This window comes from Sarcophilus harrisii, chromosome 1 (genome assembly GCF_902635505.1).
Source record: "Sarcophilus harrisii chromosome 1, mSarHar1.11, whole genome shotgun sequence".
In the NCBI taxonomy this organism is placed as follows: domain Eukaryota; kingdom Metazoa; phylum Chordata; class Mammalia; order Dasyuromorphia; family Dasyuridae; genus Sarcophilus; species Sarcophilus harrisii.
The window spans coordinates 641,161,187-641,177,633 of NC_045426.1; the positions used below are offsets into that span (position 1 = coordinate 641,161,187).

The 16,447-nt window shown below is 34.9% G+C and overlaps 1 protein-coding gene across 2 annotated transcripts; it reads right to left on the reverse strand.

Moving 5' to 3' along the window:
- Positions 1-1,139: 1,139 nt before the first annotated feature.
- LOC116420719 (leucine-rich repeat-containing protein 14-like) lies at positions 1,140-15,070 on the reverse strand. Of its 2 annotated transcripts, XM_031947335.1 has the most exons (5): positions 14,953-15,070; positions 8,711-8,869; positions 7,720-8,127; positions 3,163-3,783; positions 1,140-1,852 (listed from the first exon to the last, which is right to left on the reverse strand). In XM_031947335.1, the coding sequence occupies exons 3-5, from the start codon at positions 8,091-8,093 to the stop codon at positions 1,306-1,308; spliced, it is 1,542 nt and encodes a 513-aa protein (XP_031803195.1). In that variant the 5' UTR covers positions 8,094-8,127; positions 8,711-8,869; positions 14,953-15,070; the 3' UTR covers positions 1,140-1,305. The 2 variants fall into 2 exon arrangements, with proteins under 2 accessions (XP_031803195.1, XP_031803196.1); XM_031947336.1 differs by lacking the exon at positions 8,711-8,869.
- Positions 15,071-16,447: the final 1,377 nt, after the last annotated feature.

Below are 16,447 nucleotides of genomic sequence, written 5' to 3' on the forward strand. Positions count from 1 at the left end.
GACCTATAAGGAAGTCAAAGAAAGATGAACTATCATGAATATAATTCCTTTATTATATAACCTTTCTAAAACCAATAATTTATTCTTACATATTTTGAATCCTCCTTGATATTCTTCTGGGCACATGACAATATTTGTTTTATTTTGTTTTGAATTCCTTCTCTTTTCATATTCTGTTTTTCATAAAATAAATAAAAATTTTAAAAAGTTTGTCTTCTTTCATTTCTGTTGTTTTAATTTTTCCTATACCACTCTTGTTGTCCACAACTATTGCTTCATGAAACTCATCTGCCTCTCACTAGATCCCATCTTTTCTACAACTTAAATTCTCATGTTTGTCTCCTAAATGTTTTACCCTCATTGTCCAATTTCTAATCTTACATGTTCTAAATGTTTCTTGAAATCTGTTATTACGATTCTTAACTACCTTAGGGATTTATGTGACCTGCGAGTTCCCTCTTACAGCTATTGTATTATGATAGTTTTCTCTATGTCTTGGGTTCTTACCTTGCTTTTTTTTTTTTTGTATTATAACTTTTTTTTTGAGATTCTTTGCTTATTTCTTTGGCTGCAGTTTCTCTGAAAATTTTTTGTTCCCTCTTTTGTGGTTGATCTAATTTGGTGTGTGTGTGTGTGTGTGTGTGTGTGTGTGTCTCATTCTTTTGACCTTATACAGTTAAGTCTGGGCTCAAAGAATCAAGTGTTCAAACAATTTTCTTCCTAGATTTTTAGGGAAAAATTCATAGAACTGAAAAGTTTCAAGGGACACAGATCACCTCAACTCATCCTACTTAGCTGAATCAGAATCCCCTTTCCAATATTTGATAGTTTTTTTGACTCAATTTCTTTTGAGACCACAACAAAGTACTAGTATTTCTTTTCTTTCCTTTCTTTTTTTTTATTACTACTATTTCTTAAAACTAATAATCTGACTTTTGGAAAGCTTTATTTGATAAAATATTTTTCTTGAGATCCAGTCTGGAATTTCCTTCTTTGCAGTTTTCCTTAATTGATTTTTAAGTCTGATTTTATATTGGTTACACTTAAACTATCTTTAGAAAAATATTTATGGAAGTTTTAATTTTATTAGTCAAAAACTAGAAACATAAAAGACAACAAATCATTATATATGCAAATAATTAATACTTTAAAAGACATTTATTTAAAATGATATAAAAACATTGAAGGATATCACTTTACACAAAGAGCAAATGACAAGTGCATATACATTGTCTCCAACCTGATAAAAATAGTAATTAAACATTTGGTTTAATGAGATTCTCCTCAATTATTATCATTAACCCATTACCGCAGATCAAAATAGTCACCCACATCAGAGAGAGAATTATAAGTCAACGTAATGGTCAAGCCTTCTCTTGTGAGTTGCGTTGACTTCGTTTCATTCAGGATAGAGAGAAAATCGCTACTCTCATCGTATTGCTTTGATGTCCTTAAATTTCTGTAACAATCCGAGAAGATTGGAACCGATATTATCTTCATGTTGAGCAGTTTGCATAGGGATGGCTCCAAGAAAGCAATCAAACTCCTCTTAGATAGTGAATTGCCATGCAGACCAAGATGGGAGAGGCTGGTACAGGAATACAGATAGGATGAGATTTCATCAAAGTCAGCGTCATTGAGCCCACAATTTGTTATATTTAGCCACTTCAGTGAGTTTGAGACTGATTTTAGAAGTTTCAGGAAAGAATCTCGTTGTTCTGTTAGCCTGTTGCAAGAAAGATCCAGCTTTATGAGATGGGCGCTATGGTGACTCTGGGCCATGTAAGTTAGATCTTTCTCTGTCAGAGAGCAGTAAGAAAGTTGAAGGCTCTGTAGGGGGTAAGGTAGATCTCTGAAAATAAAAGAAAAAAAAATAAAGACATGTATTCTATCTACTAAAAACTCAGAACTATTTCTATTTCCTCCTCTATATCTGCTAATGGAATGCCTTCATCTTCTAGTCTTCTACCTATTCTGGACACATTTAATCCTCTAGGTAAGAGATTTTAGGTATTGACCAAGTTAAGGATCCAGAATTGAAAAAAAAAAAAAAAAAAACAGAACAATGAGGAAACTAACTTATACTGGTTTTAAAATTTTTTTTTTCAAGTTAAGATAAATAACCTATTCAATGATCATCAAAATAAATCTTTAATCTAAATTTAAAAAATCTTTAGGTCACCAAAGAAGTCCTAGATATAGGAAAATGACTATAGGAAAGTAATTGGGGAAGGTTGTTATGAATAAATGAAAAAAAAAGTACTGAAAGCTAGTAAAACTTCAAGAGTATAATCTGGGGACACGGAACTTGTAACACCAGAAATATCAGAAACAGAACTAAATTCTCAGCTCAACCAGGATTGGCATGTCATATGGAAACAAATGAAAAGGTCTTGTGTAGATGTCCCAGGGTTCTGATGTATACAACATCAATTGTGAAGATTATAAATGGCTCCATAGATAACACTTATCAAAATATCAAAGTAGTTGCTACAAGAATAGGTGGGTCTTCTATAAAAGTCTAATCCATCCATGTGCTTTGAAATCTAGCAGTACTGACCAAAGGTTCCAAAAAACCCACAATGATGTGTGTAAGCTGCCAAGAAGGAAGTTTAATGATCAGATAAACCTGGAAGAGGCCAGAGAAATACATTCCAGGGACCCTAAAGTTTTAGGGCAGACTGACTTTTCCATATATGCCTTTGGGAGCAAATATTCTGGGTTCTAGAGAAAAAAAATCTCTACAAACATGGAAAATGGGGTGGGGGATCTGATGTCACTTGAACCTTACTTCCATCTAAATTAGTCATAGGAGGTTAGAACATATATAGAAACAGAGTTTAATGTGAAAAAAATTAATCTATCTGAATAAACAGGGCCTGTAATAGAAAATAGTCAAACATCTTCACTCCAAATATGGAAACTGGCTTATCATGAGAAGGTAGATGGGAAAGAAAAACAGTAAAAATCTAATATTAGAGGTGTGAGCAAGGGAAAGAAAGAGAAGAAGTAGAATAAAAGCAGATCTATGTGTTAGTTCTATGTTCATCCCTCAGTTTGGCAATATGACAAAAAAAGATGAATGATAATAGTTGCAGGGGATACGGGAAGAGAAATACACCAATGTTCTCTCAGTGGAGATACAATGGTTGTCCTGCTTACCTAAGTAGATACTCCACGAGGTCTGAAAGACAAAGACAATGAATAGAAATCTCTCTGAGATGTTTCAATTTGCCCAGTTTTTCAGCAAGAATTTGAATATCAGTCTTTTGTGCAAGGGGCGCAGTCTTTTTTTCATCTATACTAAAAGAAGGTAAAAACAGGCTCTGCAAGTTTTGTAAAATTACCATCTGTGACATAAGCCATTTGCTTTTCATCAAGGTTATTTTGCTATATCTTAGGTCCATTCTGCAGATTGCCAAAGAGTTTAAAAGAGTAAAACATTTTACATAATCACGAAGAAAAGTGTAGGAAGAGTAGAAATTTCGGCACTTCAGGTGGAGATGGTTGTTGGTCTCGTCCTCGAGAATTTTCCTTAGAAATTTCCAAAGGGAAGCGGTCATTTGGAGATCTATCAGGAGATCCACATGTGTTTCTTGTGTTGAGACCGGAAATCCTTCTGCCATCTGGTCTCCTCTCTGGCTTTGTGGATCATCTGTCTGCTGCTGTGATGAGTTGTAGATTTGGGAAGCGCTTATTGATGTGGTCCACAGTCTCATGAGTTCTTCATTCCAACAAGTATCTCTACTAACTAATCCTGTCATATCCACCTGCTTCAATATCCTGCATCAAGGGGGAAAAAAAAGGAAAAATTCATAGCTTTGGCAAGAAGTCCTAGGAAGGTGTGCTTATCATGGCTGGAGGGATACCTAGTTCAAAAATTTACTATTCCTTACATATACTTCTATTAATATGTTACCAAGCAGAAGCACCAACTGGGTTGCAGTCAGGAATGTTCTAGCTAAGGGAATGAAAACATTCTTTTATCCTGTAAGTTATTGATACCTTAGCCTTTTTTCTTTTGGAACAGAATGGATCTTTCCTAACCATAACCGTATCCATCTCCACAATGGTGATGGGAGCCCAATAGACTGATATAAACTGAAAAATTATTTCAGCTCTGCATGCCTCTATTTGATCTTCCATGTGGGGATTTGTTATACAGTGAAAAGAGCAAGTATGAAGAATAGGAAGACATAGATGGAAGTCTAGCCTTTGAAATGTTCTGTCTTGAAGAGCCACTTGACCTCTCAGTATTTTAACTAATTTCCTAAATCTGTTGGTGGCAGAGAAATTGTTAACCATCATTCATGGTGGAAATTAACTCATCCAAGAGTTCTCTTGTCAGTGATAATCCCAGATCAAGTCCTTATTTCACATCAAGATTGCAGAAACATGAGCCTCCAGAAGAAATCACTCATGCCTTCTTCCTACACCAACATAAACACACACACACACACACACACACACACACCCACCCCTAATCTTGCTTCTGTGTCAGGCTTCCAGATACTCAAGTATGGTCTTTACTGCCTTAAGTATCTCCAGGACTACAAACACTACCCATTATTATTATTTTTTTACTTGGAGGATATAATTCCTTCAACTACGACTTAAGAAGAATTCTAAGCGTCTCTTAGGAAAGAGACACACTTCTTGCCATGACATCAGGCAGTTAATTCCTGGGGCAGATCTTGAAAATTCTAACTTGCCTGTCTTCTTCAATGGATCTCTTCCCTTCTTCTGATAGCTCTGCATTCATTCTACAATGATTGACACATTCATGCTGCCTCTTATTCTATTCATCCCACTGAATCTTTCAAAACACGAACTCCTTCTCAAACCAAGCTGTTTATTCCTTCAATTTCAATTACCTTACCAAATATACTATTTCTAAATTAAACTCTTCTTCGTTGACCCTTCTGGAATATCTTCATTGATTATTTGTGGATGCCTGTTCCATAAATAACATGCTTCATTTCCTTTTACAATTCTTCCTCTAGCTCCTTCAATTTTCTGGAACTCATTGAGGTGGGGCTTCATGAGATTACACTATATTCCTAGCATTGGATTCATTATGGCTACCTCCTTTCCTTTTTTCTCCCGATTCAGTGGTCTTGGGGATTGGGGTGGGGGGGAAAAGAGTCCAATGACTCCTTGCCTCCACTGATATACTCCTATTCTTATCACTTAGAACCCACTGCTACTTTGAGATTCATGTTATACAAACTGATTACCCAGACTAGATCCTGGATACATCTATTGACCAGAAGGCATTATCCTTCTCACTCTAGTTCATGCCTTCATATTAGAGGCCAGGTTGATGTTCTCAATCTATTTAGACCCCATTATTTACTCTGTCATTTCCCCTCAGCTCCACTTAGTGAGTTATAGTTGTTTATTTCTTCTATCACCTTTGGCTTCCACTTTCATGATCATGAATTCTAATGTTCACATGTCCATCTCTCCTCCGTCCATCTCTCCTCCGTCCATCTCTCCTCCGTCCATCTCTCCTCCGTCCATCTCTCCTCCGTCCATCTCTCCTCCGTCCATCTCTCCTCCGTCCATCTCTCCTCCGTCCATCTCTCCTCCGTCCATCTTTTCCTTTACTTGGTAAATCTTAAATGTTGGATATGCTGGAGTCATCTCAAACTGACTCAGAAGAATCAATTGTTAAAATTTTCCAATGTGAACATTTATACCTCAAAAACTGGTATTTGGTTCAAATCAACATTTCATTTGTGATTTTGTTGGTTATCTTTTCTTTAGATCATGATGAAGAAAATACAAACAACTTAAAAGCACATCACAGTGTTTAAAAGCAGTTTCTTGGAAAGATAGTTGTCAAACATTAACTAAAATATTCTAATTTTTTGATCTTGAGATGCTTTTGTACATATATAGTATATACCCTAAGGAGGCCATATTTCCAACATATGTATAATATGTAGTAGACATCAATCTGATACCCTACCACAATGAATGCTATCATTTAGAGAATGACTAAATAAATTGCACCACATAAATTTTAAATGTGCTATACAAATATTATTCATCAAGAGAAGCATTCACTGACTTAGATGAACTGAAGTACAGCAAAATAAATTGAGTCAAGAAATGACTAATATTGTAAATTGCATTAACAGTCATCAGGAAATAATAGAAAATGAATGTTCTGAAAATTTGGCTCTCAGTTAAACTGAACTTTCACTTCAGCATCAGAATGGTTTTTATTTCTTGTAATACTTCTATTTATCAACTCCCCAACCTCGAAAAGATATAGTCTCTTGCATGAGGACTTTGTTAATACCACCTATTCTCTCCTCCCCATTCTAGCATCATCTCTACCTCGAAGAAAAAAGAAAATTACCTTGAATATTCTTCAATATGCATGTTTCTTTTACAAAATGGAAGATATCTGATGGCAGAGATTATTCCTCTTTGGTATTATTATTCCCAGTGCCTAGTATAGTCCCTGATAGGGAAAGCAATCAAACTTCTCAAGTGATTAATATAGGGACTTCAATATATATTGGGCGATTCAAGGTATATTCAGTATATATTGGGAGATTCCCTCTACCAGTACAACACTAAGAGCTTAAATGACTTGCCCAGTTAATGGTGTGAGGGGTGGGCTTTGAACACAGATCTTCCTAGCTCTGAGGCCAAAACTATAATGTGCTATGTTTAAGCTTATAATAATAAGCTTAAATACTTATTATCAATTGGCAATTGGCTAGTTATCTCTAGTTTTCAAGCTTCAATCCCAGTGTTGCCTTTATCCTCTTTTCCAAAATGCTCCATAGCCAGTTTCATAGTTTTCTCAATTCTTTTTGGTTTTTGACTCCATCTTCACTCACACAGTCCCTAAGCTAATTAGAGCTAGTGAGACTATTTAAATAACTTCTAAATTTGTCTTCCTGTTTTCAGATTCTTCCCATTCTAATCCAACTTCCATATTGCCTTCAAATTTACATTTCTAAACCTTAAGTCTGATATCACTTTCATAGCCAATCTTTAGGGCCTCCCCATTTCCCTCAGAATGAAATATAACATCCTCAGTTTGAGATTTGAATTCTCTAGAGTCTAACTCTCATATCTCTTTCTGGACCTTTTTGATACTCATCTCATGGATATACACTATGCACTGTCCTCATCAACCTAACAGATTGCTGTCTCTTCCCTATTGAGATTTTTAGAGCTGGTTCCCCATATTGAAAATACACTCCCTCTTCACTTTTAAAATTAGATATTGCTAGCATTTTACAAAGTTGAAAGAAAAGATTCAATTTCCTGCCAGTAAGATTATGTAATATATTTTTAGTTCTTATTCTCTAGAAAATTGTTCAATTCTATATTTTTCTCTTTGGTTCTATGTAAAATTTTCCAATTTTGAGAGAAGAATGCTAATATTCTTTTGTGATCTAATGCTCTTGTGATTCAGTTAATTTTACTGTACTGAATTTAAGTGATCCAAATTCTAATCACTAGTTATTTCTAGTAGTCTTTTCCCATTCCCCTGTAGCTGTTTGAGTTTTCCTCGTCCTGAGATTGCTTTGTATGAAATAATCTGACTTTGTGCTATATCCATGAACACTTTAAATGTCTACCCTAGCATCCTTGCCTGTGATAGATGCTTAGCAAATATTAGCTGAAATGAATCCAACAGAATGTTTCCCAGAATATGGTAAAACTTTCCCAGGTTCCCTAAGGACAAACCTTCTTGGGAGCTGCTGTGAATCATCCGTGTTTGCTTTTTTTATATAGTTCAACACTCCCAAGATAATGGCATCAATTTTATTTATACTTGACTCATCATAATCGATAATCTCCTGACATTCTTGACAATTCCTGGAAGGACTCCTGGAAAGACTCCTGGAAGAGCACCAACATGTCTGTAACAGCTCCTGGAATTTAAATCGGGAGTAAGGCCACATCTTCACCAGATCACACAGCACCTTTGTCTTATTTTCTCTGTAAGCCACTTTAAATAGGACATCATACACAATGCATGGCACAGATTCCAAGATTTTACATGTGGCCTCCTCATCTTTGACTAGTTGTTGAGCACTCAGGAAAATCAAGGTGTACATAGCTGGTGTCAGGGAAACTCAGAACTGTCAATATCTGTCAAAGAGAAAGATCATAAAGCTCAGAATGATTCCAAGGGACTTAAAAGCTTGAGCCTATCTCCCCAATATCAATCATATCTTCTGTTTTTCTAGCATGGTTATTAGTATTTAGTTGAGAAGCTATTTTTTGGAGAGGATTATTAAGTATAAGAAAGCCCTGAGCTCATGCTGGGCTCTGTCCTTCCCCCTTAATTATTCCTATTGAGGCTAATCTGGAATTGATATGTTCCAGTTATTTGTCTCTATTGACTAAGCTTCCAGACTCTTCCATCTCTCTACCTTCTAGTCTATTTTCTTCAAGTCAGCCATTACTTTTCTTCTTGTAGGAGCACTCTGCTGGACCTGTATTGAACAGGATGTACCTATGGTTACACCATTATCAACATCCAACATCTTTAATCTTTTCATTTGAAGGACTACTGGTTGTCCATGCTTGATACAAAAAAATATAGTCCCTTCCCCTCAAGGAACTCCTGGTCTGACAAATGGAAAGGATACCTCTTAATTATTACAAGATGGAAGTATATCAAGTGTAAAAACAAAATTGCTTTTTGAGCTCTATGGAGGAAAATTCTTACCAAGCAGAGAGTAAAGTGTATGACAAGGAGGTACTCAAGGTGTCCTAGAGTAGTTCAAGCTTTATTTGATCTTTGAAGAACAGGTGGCAGTTCTGAGTCAAATGGGGAGTCAGGAGAAGATTATGGCTGTGATCTAAGAGGTTCTAATAAGAATATGATCTAAAAAAGGACAGAGAGAAGAGTGAACTAACATGTCAAAGCTGAACAAACAAACTATAGGCCACGATTGGTTGGTTATGAAAAAGAAGGCAAGCAGATTGTAACATTATCCCAACATATTGAAAGCTCTCTGTTACCTATTCTATCCTCAATATCTTTGCTAACTTCTAATCTTACATCTCTAACTGCCTTTCAGCTATCTCAATCTGGATGTCCAATAGACATCCTAAACTTAATATATTCAAAATAGAACTCATTTTTCTTTTCCCCTAAAGCAGGGGTCCTCAAACTATGGCCCACGAGCCAGATGCGGCAGCTGAAGACATTTATCCCCCTCATCCAGGGCTATGAAGTTTCTTTATTTAAAAGCCCACAAAACAAAGTTTTTGTTTTTACTATAGTCTGGCCCTCCAACAATCTGAGGATCAGTTAACTGGCCCCCTATTTAAAAAGTTTGAGGACCCCTGCTAAAGCATCCCCCCCTACATTTCCTGTCAATATAGAGTTCATCACTACTTTCCCAGTCCCTAGAGGAACAATCTAGGATCTATCTTAGATCCTTACTATTTTTCATATCTCATATGCAAGTTTTCTAAATGCCCTTTTTAATCCTACCTTTTCCTATGTCATGCTTTCCCCTCTCTATTCTTTTCCCCATTAATTTACACATTTTATCCTAGTACCATTACTCTGATTACCTTTCTATACCCCACCTAATCCTTTATTCCTTGCCCATTAAGTTACCTACCTTGTTCCACTGAGAGAAATCTACATGTCCCTCTATATTCCACCTTGTTCTATTCTTTCCTCTCTTATTTCTTTACAAATTTTGGAGGATGCTAAAACCTTTATGTCATGTATTTGTAGTATTCCCTATTTAATCCATTCTTGATGTGAATAGGTTTCGGGACTATGAGCCCTCCTCTGCCTTCTAACGTCTCTGTATCAGTTCTTCCTCTGAACCTCATCTATATAACCTAATTACTATTTTTTTTTTTAAAAACCTTTCCCTAGATCATACTGCTTTTTAGAATCAGATCATACTCAGCTCTGACCCTGTCTTTCTTTTGAACTATCCAACTACCAATGTCAATCTTAAATATATGGTATATATTTCCACGCATAATGCATAAATGATTTGTCCATGTTGAATTCCTTAAAATTAATCTTTGATATTGTTTCTGATATGTTAATTTTTTTTATTATGTTCAGGATTGATTGAGACAACAAACTAAAAATCCACAAATTTGCTGAATGTCCATTTTTTTCATACAATATTATATATAATTTTGCTGGATATAATATTTTTGGCTACAAGCCTACTACTTCTGATTGTTAATATGTTATTCCAGAACCTGAAGTCTTTTATTGTGGCTACTGCTAAAGCTTTTATAATTCTAATTGTAGCTCAAACATATTTGAAAAACATTTTTGTTTGTTTTGTTGCAAAATTTTCCTTGTTCTGGGGGTTTCAAAATTGGGTAATAATATTTTTATATATTTTCTATAATTCTACAAAGATTTTTTTCCACTTTTACTTTTTCCTCCTGCTTTATCATTCCAGGACAGTTTTTTTAAAAAATTATTTCTTGCATTGTTGTGTCAAAGTTCTTTTTTTGGTTGCTGTTCACAGCTTTCAGATAGTTCAATTCTTTTTATATTTTCTCTTCTTGACTTGTTCTCCAGATCTATTGTTTTTCTTATAAAATATTTTTGTTCTATTTTCCCCCCATTCTTTACATTTTATAAGTTATATCTTGGTCTCTCATAGCTTCACTGGCTTTTCTACACCCAATTCTAATTTTTAAAGAATTATATTATTCTTTAATACTCTATCTCCTTTTATAGTTGGCTAATTTTTTTTTCATATTCTTGTTTTTCTTGGATGGTTTTTATGTTTTTTTTTAGTTTTTCCTTAATATTTCTCACTTTATTTTAAAAATCTTTTATGCGTTCTTCTATAAATTTTTTAATATTACTCTTCGAGGTAAAAGACACTTAAAAAAAATTTCATTGTCCTCCTCTGAAAGTGAACTCCAGTCTTTGCTATTTCCACAATAAGTTTCTATGGTTGGGTTTTTTTCTTTTTTACCTGTTCATTTTTTTAGTTTATTTATTTTTAATACACATTGAATTCTGTTGGGAAAGAAAAATCAGAGCAAATGGGGAAAAGCCAAGGGAGAGAGAAAAAAAATAGGAAAAAAAAAAGTGAACATAGCACATATTGATTTACATTCTGTCTCCTTAGTTCTTTCTCTAGTTAGAGATGCCATTTTATGTCCAAAGTCTATGGGAATTCCTTTGGATAACTGAACTACTGAGAAGACCCAAGCTTTTCATAGTTCATCATTGGACATTCTTGCTGTTACTGTGTACAATGTATTGCTGGTTCTGCTTGTTTCACTCAGCATCAGTTCATGTAAATCTTTACAGACCTTTCTATAATCTGTTTGTTCATCATTTTTTATAGAACAAAAATATTCCATTACCTTCATGTACCTCAACTTGTTCAGCCATTCCCCAATTGATAGTCATTCATTCCTTTTCAAATTTTTTGCTACCACAAAAAGAGTTGCTATAAACAATTTTGCACATATGAATTCTTTTTCCCTTCTTTATGATTTCCTTGGGATACAGACCCAATAATGACACTGCCTAGTCAAAAGGTATGCACAGTTTTATATTCCTTTGGACTGCTTTGCTTTCCAAAATGGTTGGATCATTTCACAAGTCTATCAACAATGTATTAACGTCCCAGTTTTCCCACATTTCCTCCAACATTTATCATTATCCTTTCCTGTCATTTTAGCCAATCTGAGAGGTTTGAGGTGATACCTCAAAGTTGTTTTAATTTGCATTTCTCTACTCAATAGTGATTTAGAGCATTTTTTTCATATAACTACAAATAACTAATTTAATCATCTGAAAATTGTCTATTCATATCCCTTGACCATTTATCAATGGTGTATATTCTTTGATGGGAATGATGTATATTCTTTTAAATTTGACACAATTTTAAGAAATAAGACCTTTATCAAAAATACTGGCTATAAAGATTTCCCCCCCACTTTTATACTTCCTTTGTAATTTTCTTTCTGTTGATTGTTTGTGCAAAGACCTTTTAATTTAATGTAATCAAAGTCATTTATTTTGCCTTTCATAATGCTCTCCAGTTCTTCTTTGGTCATAAATTCCTCCCTTTCCCAAAAATCTGATAAGTAAATTATTTCTTGCTCTCCTAATTTGTTTATGGTATTATCCTTTATGTCTACATCATGCATCCATTTTGACCTTATTTTGTGATGGGATGTGAGATGTAGGTTTCTGACATTATTTTCTAGTTTTCTTAGCAATTTTTGTTAAATAGTGAATTCTTATTTCAGAAGCTGGAGTTTAGGGGTTTATCAAATACTACAATGTTATAGGTCTTGCTTATTATGTTGTGTGCATTTAATCCACCACTCTTATTTCTTAGCCAGTACCAAATGGTTATGATGACTGCTGCTTTATAATATAAATTTAGATTTGCTACCACTAAGCCACCAGCCTTTGTTTTATTTTTTTCATCAATTCTCTTCACATTCTTGACCTTTTGTTCTTCAAGATGCATTTCATTATTATTATTCAAGTTCTATAAAATAATGTAGGCCAATTTAGTTAGAATTGTCATTTTTATAATATTAGCTCGAACGATTGATATTTTTCCAATTGTTGATATCTGATTTTATTTGTGTGAGAAATGTTTTATAATTGTGTTCATATAGTTCTTGGGTTTGTCTTGGCAGGTAGATCACCCAATTTTTATTTTGTCTACAGTAATTTTAAATGGAATTTCTCTTACTATCTCTTTCTGATGGGCTTTGTCAGCAATATATGGAAATGCTGATGATTTGTGTGGGTTTATTTTATACTCTGCAACTTTCCTAAAGCTGTGAATTGTTTCCAGTAGATTTTTGGATGATTCTCTAGGATTCTCTAAGTGATATCATCTAGAAAAAGTGATAGTTTTATTTCCTTATTGCCTATTCCAATTCCTTTAATTTCTTTTTCTTTTCTTAATGCTAAAGTTAACATTTCTAATACAATGCTGAATAATAGATGATGATAATGAACATTCTTGTTTCACCCTGATGTAATTGAGAATGTGTCCAGGTTCTTTTCATTACAAATTATGCTTGTTGTATGTTTTAGAGAGATTCTGCTTATTATTTTAAGAAAAACTCCCTTTATCCCTATGCTCTCTGAATTTTGTCAAAAGCTTTTTCTGCAGCTATTGAGATTATCATATGATTTCTGTTGGTTTTGTTATTGATATGGTTGATTATATTGTTCATTTTTTAAAATAAAAAGTATTAGTGTAAGCATCTTTAATACTGGGGGTGGGGAGGATAGTGCCTCTAGTTTGACTTCAGCTCTTCCCTCTATCTGTACCCCCCCAAACCAAAAGCTTCCCCCTCCTGCAAGTGCCCATAGCCAGTAGCATCCCTGTCCACTACTCCTCCACTCACTGGGTGTGCTGATTCCTTCTTACCCTTGTCTGTGTCTCTCAAGACAGTTGGACCTGGTATTCCAGATCAACTGAAGTTCCTTCAGGTTTTCTGGACTGAGACTTGGTTACCCATACTGACTGGGAGGTGAAAGTTCGTGCGGTTCAGCTGACATTCCAATCAAACACAGATAGCCCCAGATTTCTCTACTTGCTATTTCTGCAGAACTAGCCTATAGATGTTAATAATTTGCACTGGTTAATTCCCAACCTGGGGTCTTTCTTGGGATTTTCTCCAGTTATCCCAGGAGGGTCCTTGTTCTGCCCCAAGTCTCCTCTTTTCTTTTTCACCCCCACTAGGCTATGTTTGCCTTAAGGTGCAAAATTGTTCTGGTTGTGGGGGAAATTTGGAGAGCTTGACATTTTCTGACCTACCCTGTTATCTTTCCAGAATCCTCCCCTGTGCAAGCTTTTTTTTTTTTTTTTTTGGCTGCTTCCAGGTTCTCCTTCAGCCACAATGAATATCAATAACCTCTTTTCCTTGAGAAACAAGGTCAAGTTGTCAAACTGACTACAGGTATATACCCAATAAATCATCCATTAGTTGTAAGAGGGATTTATACCAGCAAGGATGATTCAACATTGGGAAAACCATCAACCAGAATAAAAACTAAAACATTCAAAAAAAATCACAAAAAAATAAAAAATCATAAAAATATTCTGAATAGTTTCTTTTTTTCCCCAAATTACAACAATCTGCTATGTCAAAAATACTACAAAGTATAAGTATAGAGAGACCTTTTGTTAATATCATAAGTAGTATCTATCTCAAACCAAAAAGAATAGGAATATACTAGAACCTTTTTATAAATATCAGAATAGTAAGAATGCTCCCTCTCTCATCAAATCCCAGGCCAGCTAGGTAGCATAGGTTATAGAGCATTTGAAGCAGAAAGTTTGCTAAGAAAACATCCTCCCAACCCCAAAAAAGGGTGGGCATAGTTGAAAAAAACTAAAAAAAAAAAAAAAAAAAAAAACAATAAATAATTAAAATACTAATTTATTTCTCTCTACCCACAAATATCTTGTTTCTAGTCACATGGATAGCCACTTCTGATTCTCCTTGGCCTATGCTGTCATAATAACTAAACATTCTAATCCCTTTCCACAAAATTCTGAGGAACTACAGAAGCAGAAAACAACCTTGGGACTGTCTGTTATTTCATAATTGGAAATTAAGGTCCAAAGAGGAAAACAGTTTACCCCAAGTCACAATGAATTAATAATATGATCATTCATATTGAATTGAATTGGCTCAATATCTCCCTCTTCTTCACAGTGCCTCTCTTTACCTAGTTTCTTCTTCCATTCTTTAATAAAAGCACAATACTCACACACAGCAGAGGTTCCGTAGATTCTGTGGACAAACTGGGAATGGAATCAAATTATAACTTCCCAAGGAGATTAAGGGCCCATTGGCCAACAAGGGAACAAAGCTGTTCTCCTACTGCCTCCTCCTTCACCTAATAATTGCTACTCTTGAATACTCATACCCTACCACTTCTGCATTTGGAGCCACTTGTGACTATCCACTTACCTGAAATCTTCTCAGAAAATATTTTGACGATAAAATGGTCAGCTTGGACACAAATGTAACTGGGCATTGTTTGAGAACACACTGAACTCAGCTTTCTGTGGGCCTCATTTAACTTAGAGATGTTATACCTTTCTGTTACACTAAAACACCTGTGCCCAATTCTCTTGTTAGGTATAGATGTGAAAGAGATTACATCTGATTAGTAATTTAAGTATTCAATTTTTCACTATTTTTCTTTTCAGTAATTCAAGGACTTGACTATGTAGAGACTTGCTCTTTGAAAGTGAAGGTAGATGCAGGACAAGCACTTTGGAATGAATGTGCTAGATGCCAGGGGTCCCTTGGGGAGAGATAAAAAGTTGGTGAACAATTAAGAACGATCTGCGATTATGTACTCCTGAAATAAGGCATTGATTCTGGAGGAAGGGAGGATGTAAGAATTTATTGGTAAGGCCCCTATAAATAGAATCTTTCTCTTTGGGGAGAGAAAGTAGCAGAATTAGAGAGAATGTGATATGTGCCAAGAAAAGGTTTCAGGATACCCTGGGGCTGTCATTTTATAAACTGTTATCCTAATTCTGCTTATTTCCCTCTATATCACTTCATGCATTTCTTGAATTTCTCTAAATCACTGAATTCCTCTTCTGTATAATTATTTACAATCTAGAGTACCCCATTATAGTTATTCATCATGATTTATTTGATTATTCTACACCAGTAAGCCCAAATTCCCTATCCCTTTTTTCCTTGTTACGATAAGTTCTGCTATAAATATTCTGGCATGTATGAGATTTTATTTTGTCATTTAGTTCCTTGGCATCTATATTCATTAGTGGAACCATTATTTCAATCAGTAGCTTTTAACTGGTTGATAATTTTTCTCTCAAGATAAAAATTTATTTCCAGCATAGGTAATTGAATTTAGGATGCTATATTTCTATATTTTTAAGTGAACTTATATTCCCATATCTATGTTTATATAGCAAGGTAAGCACCTAGGACACTAAATCAACACATAGATAATGCTTTTGGATCTTGAAACAAGCCTGTCAGGTAATAAAAGTATCATCATCCCAACTTTAAAGAAGATAGAAGAGCAGCTAGATGGCACAATGGATAGAGCACCAGTCCTGAAGTCAGGAGGACCGAAGTTCAAATCTAGCCTCAGACACTTAATACTTCCTAGCTGGTGACTTTAGGCAAGTCAATTAACCTCAATTGCCAAAATTAGAGAAGATATAAACTGAGGTCTAGAGAATTTCCCTGACTTGTCCAAGGTTACATAGTAGTGATGTCTCAGAAACAGAGGCAAGATAGAAATTAGAGAGTTTTTAATATTTTATTTGGATTTCTGAGAGGGAGAGATTTTTTTGGATCAAAAGGATCAGCTGAAGTATTAGCCGTAGCATCAGCTTAAATATCAGCAAGAAATGTGAGAGTCCAATCGTTTTTATATCTGTGGCTCTAAAGGATCAGGGTAGACAAAGGCAGGGGT

What these genes read in the sequence shown, in the direction of transcription:
- LOC116420719 (XM_031947336.1), bottom strand. Translation starts at nt 8,093, where the DNA reads ATGTACACCTTGATTTTCCTGAGTGCTCAACAACTAGTCAAAGATGAG. An exon ending in TCACAGCAGCTCCCAAGAAG is followed by an intron (nt 3,784 to 7,719) that starts GTTTGTCCTTAG and finishes CCCTTGATGCAG; the next exon opens with GATATTGAAGCAGGTGGATA. An exon ending in CTCGTGGAGTATCTACTTAG is followed by an intron (nt 1,853 to 3,162) that starts GTAAGCAGGACA and finishes TTTTATTTTCAG; the next exon opens with AGATCTACCTTACCCCCTAC.